Source organism: Limulus polyphemus, unplaced genomic scaffold (genome assembly GCF_000517525.1).
Source record: "Limulus polyphemus unplaced genomic scaffold, Limulus_polyphemus-2.1.2 Scaffold683, whole genome shotgun sequence".
NCBI lineage: Eukaryota > Metazoa > Arthropoda > Merostomata > Xiphosura > Limulidae > Limulus > Limulus polyphemus.
The window spans coordinates 412,035-423,832 of record NW_013666293.1 but is presented as its reverse complement, the minus strand read 5'-3'; the positions used below and the strand labels follow the sequence as shown (position 1 = coordinate 423,832).

At 30.8% G+C, this 11,798-nt stretch overlaps 2 protein-coding genes across 8 annotated transcripts in view; one reads left to right on the top strand and one right to left on the bottom strand.

Moving 5' to 3' along the window:
• LOC106459931 (dual specificity protein kinase CLK2-like) overlaps window positions 1-1,041 on the top strand; it is a 48,036-nt gene extending 46,995 nt beyond the window's left edge. For all 5 annotated transcript variants that reach the window (XM_013919599.2, XM_022386510.1, XM_022386513.1 and 2 more), the window contains one exon: window positions 388-1,041. In XM_013919599.2, the coding sequence (XP_013775053.1) occupies window positions 388-618 (231 nt within the window). In that variant the 3' untranslated portion in view covers window positions 619-1,041. The remainder of the gene's footprint in view (window positions 1-387) is intronic.
• Window positions 1,042-1,472: 431 nt separating this feature from the next.
• The window catches only part of LOC106459930 (TAF5-like RNA polymerase II p300/CBP-associated factor-associated factor 65 kDa subunit 5L), a 29,000-nt gene continuing 18,674 nt past the window's right edge, over window positions 1,473-11,798 (bottom strand). The window contains exons 9-15 of one of the 3 annotated variants that reach the window (XR_002610652.1): window positions 11,110-11,207; window positions 7,507-7,588; window positions 5,532-5,643; window positions 4,493-4,661; window positions 4,048-4,273; window positions 3,738-3,947; window positions 1,473-1,609 (exon numbers count right to left, since the gene is read on the bottom strand). Coding sequence is in view for 2 of the 3 variants with exons in the window: in XM_013919598.2 (XP_013775052.1) it covers window positions 3,809-3,947; window positions 4,048-4,273; window positions 4,493-4,661; window positions 5,532-5,643; window positions 7,507-7,588; window positions 11,110-11,207 (826 nt within the window). In the remaining variant the exon portion in view is untranslated. The other 2 variants (XM_013919598.2, XM_022386509.1) reach the window with 2 other exon arrangements.

Genomic DNA, 11,798 nt, shown 5'->3' with positions numbered 1-11,798 from the left:
TCTATTCAATTATGTACCAGCTGCCTTGTGTCGGCTAACAATACGTAGAATTAAATTGTGGAGGAATGCTACAAGTTCTTCAAATACCTATAGAATGATAGATTTATTTTTTGTTCGTGTAAAACACTTAAATACACCATTTCAAAGAACTATTTCTTATCGTAGATTATCCCATTCTATCAAAACCTATTCTGTTTATACTGAAATGTTCTTTTGTTCATTGCTTTCATACATACTGGTGAAGTAATTGTTAAGTACTTTGAAAAAAATGATCACTAGAAAATGGATGGTTGGTGAATGTGGTTTTTAAGTGTATATGTAAATATACATTATTTCCTAAAAGCATCCAGGTATTCATTGAAGTAATAGATTGTTTTTTCTATGCAGCGATATATCCCAGGAGAGGATGAAGATCACAGACATTTATTTGACATTATCTTCAGGATGTTAGAATATGAACCATCTCAAAGGATCACTTTAGCAGAAGCCCTTGAACATCCATTTTTTGCAAAGTTACCAGCAGAGCTTCTTTTACATAAACAAGATCAGAGACTTAATGGTCTAACTCCAGAGTTGAAAAGTGAATTAAGAGAACGTTCTCATAGCCTTAGTAGATGAAGCCTTAAGTTATGTTCATTCACATATTGATTTAAAACTATGTGGCTGGTTAAAAGTAGGTGGTTCTGCTTAAGAAAAAAAATACCGACATTTTAGATTTGGAAACTGTCATTACATCTATCATATTTATTATGATGCATTTTGTTTTTCATGCTGTTTTAAAAGTTGTATATCTTTCATCATATAAAAATTAAAATGTCCCTTAATTTATCATTTTCTGGTAGACCACCTTAACACATTTTCTGGGAATAATGTGGCACAGATTCAGTCTGTTACATCATGTACAGTGTTTATAATTAAAGTGTACAAAACGTTTTAGTTGTAGGATGTTTATATGAACAAATAATCCCATTATGTAAATTACTAACTTGTATTTGTTGTTTTTTCAAACATGCTAAAATAAACAATGCTTTCTTAGTTGTCTATCTTGTGTATTTTTTGTAATATAATAGCAAGTTGAATATTGTAAACATCTCTGAAAACCACAAATGATAATGGTGTTTGTATGGGGACTGGGTAATATTTGATTCTCCCACCTATCTAATTTTACTTGCCATTCTTGAAAATTTCATTACAAATTAAAGTGATATGTTTTTGCTAACGTTGAGTGTCTCCCAAGGACTAAATGGTTAACTTTGGAAAATTTATATGAAAGGTCAAATACTTTTGTTACAAAAGAACTTCAATGTGTTGAAGTAGAAGATTGTGTCATCCAGACCTACATTTCTGGCTACTAAAAAAGTCACAACCTGACTGAGATTAGTGTTAAGATAGATTATTTATATACTCACATGTTTCTGACTAGCTACTTCATTTGTTAATATTCCTAAATAATTTTACAGAGGTAGTAAATATTAAGTTAATCACTCCAAACTTTTTTCTTTACATTTTATTAGATAATTACACAAGTACAGTTTAAAGTTTTGTAGAAAAGTATATATTCATATATGTACATATTGGTGGGAACACATTCTTCTGATTTAGGAGATATCTGGAAAATTAAACAAAAATGTCAGGTAAAAGCAACAACTGTAAAACAAAGTCTTAAGTTGTTTAATTGGGGTTATCTACCTGTAGTATATTTACAATAGCTTTGGATATATCAAAGTAATAGCTTATATTCTATAAGAAAGAAAGTACTATGAAAATCTGAATTTGTTTAATATTTCACATAGAAATGCCCCATTACAAAAGTACTCAAAATACAGCTTGTTCTTTTATGCTTTTGTCCACAGAATATTAGTAATGTTAGCAAATATGATACTTAAACAACAGAGCTTTTGTCAAAATGTTAAAAATAAAACTTGTGCTAAACTCTGTTCTCAAGCATGCACCATGAGAACCTTAAACAATAATGTAAATGGCCAAATATACGTAGTTAAATATAGTAAGAAATACTGGATTTATAAAGAAGACTTAATAACATCATTGTTCATTTTTGTAAATCAATAGTTAGAGCTGCTAGTTATCAATGGTCACAGAACCAGCCTTTTTTAGCAGGTTAGATCAATGTATTCTGCATAAACTGGATTGTAAAAATCAATTTAAAGTACAGGAACATGTGGAGGTCTCTGATGCTTAACTTTCACCAAACACCTTAAACAGATTTATCACTATAGTGAAAGGTTGGTCAAGCATTTCAGCACAGCTGCTTTGGATGTTGGAAAAATTGGCATGGTATTTGTTGAGAAACAACTTAATTCTGCTGGATACCAAAAAGGGTTTGTATTTGCAGCAGGAAGAATGAGCCACTTGTTGCAACAAGCTTTAGGTTCTTCTCTGGCTACTTCGTAGCCCTGATATGAGTTTAGTTGAATATCTCTGGGAGCACCTTGCTTGCCAACTGTGAAAAACATATCTTCTCCCTACAAATATGGTCAAACTGTAATACCACATGTTACTGAAATCATGTTTTGAGCTATTTCTAGTCTTTTCACTTCATTGTTGCAGCATGAAATTAAGCTTAGTCAAAAATGATACCTCAGGAAACTTGTGAATGAAATACTAAATATAAAGGGTAAAAAGTTTTCTTCACTGTTTTACAACATCAGGTTATCAATAACCAAACAACAAAATTTTCTCTTAAGGATGTAGCCAAACACTGCGATGTTACACTATAATTTCCACATGCTTACTTAAAGAAAAATATGAAGTTCTTGATGTAGAATTAGTGTTCTTTTGGCTATATACATATATGTATTTGACATTGTGCAGTTCAGATTAAAATTTATAAGTTTGATACTTTTGGTTTAAAGTTTTATGTAGCAACACGATTACATTTGGGTATGTAAAAAAAGTGTGATATTGTGTAAAAAAAAAGATTGTATACGTTATACTGAAATGATTTTGGTGCCTCACCCCATTGTTACAGTCATGTAGTATGTAACTACATTTCTTTAGCCGGCTCTTAAACGATATGACACTTTTGTGTTTGCTATCTACAGTGAATTAATTAATCCACGCAAGAGAGCTGTATGGCAAAGTGTTTGTGTAAAAATCATTCAAGCTAGATTGTAAACATTATTTGTGTAAGTAGTTAAATATCATGAAACATTTGTTTTCATAAGGTAACACTAAACTTTTGTTTATACTCTTATATCACCAGTTGTTCTAAACAGTTTGTTTCATCTTAAAGATACATTGTACACAATAATATTTTTGATGATCTTCCCAAAAAACACTTAATGGATCATAAATTCTTATCATTCAGTGAAAAACCTTGAATCATATTTTAGTGGAAACTTATAAACATTGGATCAATTTAGAAGTATTATTTGTGTAGCTTATTGTAGTTGAAGCCTCAATTAACATATTGCATTTTTAATTTGTAAGTTGTCATATTTTGCTTACCATATGTTACAATAGGGGGTGGATGACAACATTTATATGATACTGATTCTTCACAAAGGTAAATAAATGGTAAAATACATGCAGTCTTTCAGCTTATGTTCACAACTCAATTTTCATTGAAAATAATTATATCATCAACATTAAGAAATCTTTACTAATTCAAGTTATATGGTCAGAAATGTATTCTACATCTCACCAAAACAAAATAACAAAAATGTATTACCTTACTGAACAAGTAAACCTACTCTAAAGATGATCTGAATACTCACACTAAAGTTTTCAATTCTTCAGCAGAATTCTAGAAGTTCTAAGAATTGTTATACAACCCACCTTAGGAGAGTCAGGAACTAGGTGTCTCTACTCCTTCTCCTATGGCCAGCAATAAGTTATGCCAGTTGTACTGGACAAGCTGCACAGAAGTGGATTTGGTTGGAAAGGCTCCTAGCAATTCTGGGGTAGTGTGACTATCTATTCTGTCGCTAAGTGTAAACAGAAAGGTAGACATGTTGTATGCACCATTTCCAAGATATATGAAATACAGTATAAAATGTGTGAATGATAGCACTATGTAGAACTTACGATCTGGGATTTGTGCTAGCAGTACTACCAGTAGCAGTATGTCCTCCATGGTGGGTAATTCCTTTTCTGACATCCCAAATCCTGAGCACATGTTCCAAGCCTCCCGAGGCTAAAACGGTACTGTCATTATTAAAGCAGACACTGTAAACAGTGTCTGTATGTCCCCGTAACTCTTTCATGACCAATCCTGAAGAAAGATCCCAGATTTTTATCCTCCTGTCTTCACCTGCAGCAGAGCCAAGGAAGTTGAATCAGCAACAAAATATGCTTCAGTTATTTGATGTGGTAGGTATGTACACAAACATATATGTGTGTGTGTGTTTATATATATCAGTTGATTCGTGGTTAACATATCCTTTGTTTTCTTACATGTTATACAAAAATTTTAATATAATCAAAATGGCAACTTTAGTCTTATTTCATTGATAAACTTGAACCTACATACCTGCAGAAGCCAGGTACTGTCCATTGGGAGAAAACGCTAGGGCAAAAATACTGCCTCTATGACCATGGAACATCCTGACCATCTTTCCATCTTGAACACTCCAAAGTCTAACAGTTCGATCACTGGAACCAGTGGCAACATAGTTTCCATTTGGATGAAATTTTACACACTGATAAAACAAAACAAAAAAAATATATATATACACGTATGTGTGCATGCATATATATAGACACACAGATATGTTCAAAGTCACAAACCCACTGAATTGACCAAACAAAATTAAGAACATTTTTAGATACCTCATCAACCTCCAGCACTTGACGATTACCTACTTAATGACTGTTGCGAGAAAGATATTTAAACCAAACATTTCCCATAATGCTTCACCTGAAAAAATACTTTCCTCAGCCTTAAGACCATTCCTAAAATTTTTGACTACTGCAAAGGAACACTAAAATAATAGCTTATTTTGTTAAAAATCTGGAACTAACATTTTCATGAACTTCTTCAGCTGTAACTTGTTTGTTTTGAACTGTATGGAACAGTATATATACTCAACCACTGTATAAAGCCCAGTTTTATTCTTTCAGTTTGCCTTTGTCTAAAGTTACTGACAAGATATACCTCAGTGACTAGTGATATACTGAATGATAGATTGGGCTTCATGTTTATGTGTTAGTAAATCAAACTAAGAAGTTAATTAATTTCTCTTTTATGAACAAAAATGACTGGCTAATATCATGAATCCAATAAACATATAGTTACAACAATATAAAAATTAATATAGAAAATATGCCAAAAAAAAGTTTTTCCATAAATTTCAGATGGATTTTTCTTTGGTGCTGAACCTAAAAAGAAAAACAATATTGAAGTAACTGCTTTTCCAGTTTGTAGGTAACTTTTATACAATATTCTAATTGCTTAACAAAATATTTCAAACAGAACATATTTCCAGATTTTATATGTTTACTGTGAAGTACCACATTAATGAAAATATACATTTGGGGAAACAAACGAATGAAAAATATGCAGTACGTACATCAACATCTAGGTTATGTCCAGCTAATATCCTTAGAGGATATGTTCTGTCTGTAGTCCAAATTCTTGCAGTGTGGTCTTTAGATGCTGTAGCAAAATAAAATCCTAATGGCCTATAAGAAAACGACACATTCTAATCACAATAGAATCAATAAACATTTGAGTTTTTTTTACTAAAAAAATAATTGCCAGCTGATGATTTGTAAATAAGTTCATCAGAGAACAGGATGTTTGATTCATACTTTTTAAGCAGTGAAATTCAGCCCATTTTAAATACAAGATACCCCATATCCTTATTTTAATCATAACTTAACTGTTAATAAAAAAAATCACAAAGGGAATTTAATATAATTGGGACAGTTATTTTCTTTATTTGTTTCCTGGTTTAATTAATATCCATGGATAAATATTTTTTTTCTCATATTAAGCATATCAAGTTTCTTTCAAAAACATCCAAAAATTGTTTTTAATCTCAATGTGAACAACCTATTCTAAACAGCTTAAGTTTGAGTAGAAAAAAAAAGCAAAAAATAAAATTATTTAACAGGAGTAATAGAAATAAAAATCTAATAAGAAATCTAAAGAAAGATTTAGCAAAAGACAAAGTTTACATCAACCTGTCTTCTATACACAGATATGAAGTTCCTTTGGATAGCATTTTTCATCACAGAGCAGTGGAAAGAGAACTAATTATGCTTGAAACAGTGATATTAATCAGTCTTGTTAAAGTATTTGTTGTCTAACAGTGGCAAATCCACCAAGATATGTAGAAATTTTTGGTTATATAGTACTGATGTGGAAACATCTCTGTTATTATAATCTATATACAAGAAAAACAATATTATTTGCCTTTGGTTAGTTTCTATTACAATAACAATTACTTCATATTTTGAAATATGAATAAATGATATTTTCCACAAAATTCCTAAAAATGAAGATACATCGCTTTTTCAGTCCAACAAGTAAATATATTGTGCAGTTTCTTTTTAACTGTGAAAAATAGGTCTCCATTGGGAAAATTCAACTTAAGTATTTTACATAAAATACTATTTAAATTGAACTACACAATTTATCTTCAAAGTCAATGTTTTAGGTTTACATTATTCTGGTTATAATGCAATAAAATAGAATCATGGAATACAAACATTTCTCCATCCAATCAATCAAGGTAGGCCTTCACAAAACTATACCGAAGTATATGGTTCCTTTGCTTGTTTAATATTTTGCACAAAACTACACAATAGCTACCTCACTATCTGTCCTTAATTTACAACAGACAGACAAGAGGAATGGCATATATCTAACAGTGCCCACCACTAACTCTTGGACTAGTGTAGTCAAATAGTGACACTTGGTTGCCACTCTATAATGCACATGGCCTCCAAAGTGCAGAGTGAGATTTTGTGGCTATGAGATGCAAACTTGGATTCACAGTTAGGCACACTAATTACTAAACCATGCCCAGCCCAAATATATTGCCATATTTACACTATTTATAATTACGTTTTTTGTCTTCCCATTCCTCAAAAAAGAAATTAACCTGCATGCTTAAAAGAAATTTACTTTCCAACAAATATAACACAGTTGCATTCTAGAATGATATTGTACTGATCATAAAACTTAAAAAACAATTTTTCTCCTTTGCAATAATCTATTGCATCTAATCATAACCTTACATCAGGAAAGAAAATAACTGAAAATCAAATTTGAATCATCATAAAAACAAACTAACTTTTCACTGGCATATAATAGTTCTCTTTAACTTATATGATTAAAGTATGACTTTTAATATGACTACAACCTGAAATATGCCATTAATTTATGGTCAGCAGTAACTTAATAAAACATTCCTAAAATATGGACAGTCAAAGAAAAATAAACCACTGTCAACAGAATCATTATGTTACTGATCAGCTGATTATTGATAAATGCATAGTCATTTATAACATTGAAGTTATTTATAAAGTATTATTTACCCAATATCCAGAGACCAGACAGGATAAGCATGGCCTCTATAAATTACAACATTGGTGTGGTTTGTCATACTCCATGCTCGGACTGTGAAGAAAATACAATAATACAAACCAATCATAAGAAATATCTCAGTTATGACTCGTTCTAAAACTATATAAAAAACTTTATAACTAATAAAATCTATAATCATTAACAACAAAAATCCCATGAAGCTTCATTATACCTGCTATAAAAAGAAATTATTCATCATACTTCTGAACTAACCTGTAAAGTTCATATAGACAAAATCTGGTAGGGAAAATATATATTGAGGATTAGGTGTACATGTATCTATACTTGAATAAGCCAAAAAGGTACCTTTTCAGTTACTTCTGCTCATTTTACCCTCTCAATACATAGTGTACCAGGGACTGATTGATATTTACCACCAGGATGCAAGGTACAAAATTCAACTCTTAAAATATACATTCCTTTACAGAGTGTAACTTTTTTATTACATTATCAAGTTCAGAACTACTCTTTTAATTGTTTTTGAAATCAATTTATGGAAAAATAAAAATAATGTAGAACAATGATTTTCAAGCTTTAGTAACCTGAGTTTGTTTTGAATTTTGTGCAAAGCTACACAAGGGCTATCTGCACTAGCTGTCCCTAATTTAACAGTGTAAGACTAGAGGGAAGGCAGCTAGTCATTACCACCCACTGCCAACTCTTGGGCTACTCTTTTACCAATGAATAGTGGGATTGACCATCACATTATAATATTAGACACACTAAACCATCCAAAATAAGGCACTCCTTCAGCACATGATTACACAGCCCAATTACCAAAAAGACTGAGTGATTGTGCCAAGTAAGATACATATTCAGCTTCTTTGGCATAATGTTTGATTCTCTATTGAAGACCAGTATCTGCTCTACTCATGTTACAGGCATTATCCTAACTTTGCCTACTACAATCTTCAATGTCTAATTTAAGCTGCCAGTGATTCTACAACTTTGGTTTCCAAAGAAACTGACTTGTGTGAGGCCACAGGAACAAATCCCCAAAATTTATAGACAGGTTCATCACTGTCTGATACTAAATATTGATGTCTTAGAATATGAAATAATGTTTTTATTGGAAATTTTTAGAAAAGTTCCACTTTAGGCTTGCAATTTCACTGTTTTGTAAATGCTATGAAAGTGGAAATAAAAGTTTTGACTTTAAAAGTCTGGTGTTGACAAGTTGTTTTTTTCACATAAGGAAAAGCCAGTGAAAAGAATAACCCAAACTGTTTCAAGAATACAACTCATGCATTGATTTCATAAGACAAATAGCAAAATATCACAAAGATTTAAGAGTAATACCTAAGAACTCAACAATAACTAACCCATTCACTATAGCTGTCACACATACATGTCAGACATTTTCCCTCTGTACACTGCAGCTATATATCATGGGATTTTGTTGACATCCTGTGGTAAACTGACAAGAAAAGACAAACAAAATGATTGACCCATTGCTCCGTAACAAGTTTGGGGGGGATGGAGAGTGTTTCAATACTTGTAAGTACCCCTTACCAGTTCATACGAGAAATTTCAAAATTAATTCCCATATACAGCATTGCCACAGTGTAAAGAAGAAAAAAGTCTGATCCGTATAAGTGACAGCCACAGTGAATGGGTTAATGGTTGGTTGTAGAATTTGCTAAATGTAAGTCTGAACTGTATTATTCAATACAATTTGAGGCTATAGACCACTAATGATATTTTATAGAAAATAAAAAACAATACTCATCTATACAAGCATTAGGAATATTAATGATATTTCTTTGAACTAATTTAGTCTCAGTTTTTCTGGTATTTCATGAATGTGTGTATGAATGGCTGCAACATGGAATTTGCAATGAGTACCTCACATTCATTGCACAACAATGAACTTTTCTCTGCACAACCAAGCTTAGTATGCTTGGTTTCTTTAATTCAGTTTTTGGAGATAACAGTTTTCAACAAATTAGAGAAAGTCACAAATAAAAAACATATTGAAAGTTTCAAAATTTCTATGAAAACACAGAAGTCTACACAATGCGTCTTAAATATTGGAAAATAATTGTATAATACTAGAGGTTCTACACAGCTTGAGTTCAACATTCGAAATGATATTATTGAGTTTACTTTCAACATTATCAACCTGCATAATGTTGTGCATGGATGTAAAAAAAAATGCATAATTTTTAAAGGGAGTTTTCAATATCAATAAACCACAGTCCAGACCTTGAACAGATACTTATCAAAACATTAGTATTTTTTCATCATAAAGCATATTTTTAATGATATCTAATAGTTCAGAGTAAAAAATACAGGCATATACAAGATAAACCTTTGAAAAACTGGTTGCATAGCTTCTTGATTGATTAAATAGAATCCTTAGATACATATTCACATATAATATATAGTAATTCATTCAATTATAATTGTTAATATTATGCTTAAGTTCTTTTTGTTATACCAAAAAAACAAGATTATTTGATTTCCAGTAAACAGAAAATAAATCCCTTTGTCATTCTGTTTTATTTTTGTGGAACTTGCTGTATACTAACTACCCATTAAATACTATACTTTCCAGAATGTTCCACATGTGGTTTTGTGGCAGCTTTACTTCTTGCAAAAAGTTTAACCAAAGATATTTGTAGCACCCATTATTTTAATGCAAAAATCAATTAACTTTGAATAAATTTTTAGGTGCCTTTTTTTTATCATGGTTTTCCTCCCCAAGTCAGTCTTCAGCTTCCTCCCTATACTCTCACATCCCCAAGGCTTATTTTGGATCTCTCTAATATACTTTATTAGTTACTAAATAAGAAAGTATTTTAATAAAAAAATACAATAACAACTAAAAGTAATTTTCATTAACATCATAAAGTCAAATTCTTCACATAACAAAACAACTACAGGCTTTTAGGAATCTAGGAGTTTATGTTGATTAGCAGAATAAAAATTTCAAAGACAAACAATAAAGTGAATACACAAGTCCTCAGTGATGCTATTATTACAAAACTAGATATAGAATAGCATTAGTCAATATCATACAAGTACTCTTTTTGGGATAGAAATATTACATTCTTAGCATTTCCAAGGAATTTAACTTTGCTTGAGTAATTTAATCTGTTTTAGTTGACTTTCCCGATCGAGAATGCATGCTCCATCCATATTTCTTTAATTATGACCAATGAAAGTGAACATACTGCATAGATTAAATAAAAAACAATTCACAAGGAAATGCAACTTTACATAAGGGAATGTAATCTTCCTGATAGCTTTCTCTCAAGTGCATGTTATCTTATTATTTCTATCCCTGTCTTTTTTGAAATTATCAGATGAAAAAAACGTTTTAATGAAATAGAAATCCTGGACTTTCACATGCTTAAACTTACTATACAAAAATGTAACTTATGAATGTTTTATTTATATCTTCAATTGGGAAACAAGTGAAAACAGGTATTAACTAATTTTTTTAAAGACACACAATCTCCTCTTCATCAAGATTCTCAGAAAACTCAGATTGTAACAAAACTTCTTTTATTATATATATATGTTTTTTAATATTTTCCTACCACACTTACCAGTTGTATCTTCTGAAGCAGATAACAATATATTACTTCTTGGAACAAAAGCCAGGCTGTATACAGGCCCTCCATGACCTCTCATCACTTTGACATGGCTAAAAATGAATAAATAATAACAGTATATTCTGAAGTTTTGTATATAATAATAAAAAACAACTTGCAAACAGTATTTTACATAATCTGTTTTATTATTTAGTGAACCATACTTTTGTTTTTGTTAGAACTTAACATCAGAGAGGTCAATTAACAACATTGTCTATGAAAACCAGACTATTCTTGCACAGCCTCAACCTCTTCATCCCTATCTACTGACTACAAAGTCACCTGTCTACTTACATAAGATACCAACACCTTTCTTACCTCACTCAGATCTATATGAAAGTCTTTAGGTCCAAGTGCTGAGATTTTATTTTCTTAAATTTTTGAATTTTAAAATTAAATATTCTTTTACTATTCAACCTATAAAAATTACTTTTTGCATATTTAATATTTAAAACATATTAAACTTCATTAAAGTTTATTTTAAAAAATTAATAACAAACAAATTCATAATTTAAAGCTAAAACTAAAATACATTCAAAACTATGTCTTCATAACTTACCAACTACAAAATTATCTGTATTTTTCTACAGTGGCATAGCAAGAGGGGGACAGTCGCCCCCGGGTGCAGGTGTGAAGGAGTGCAA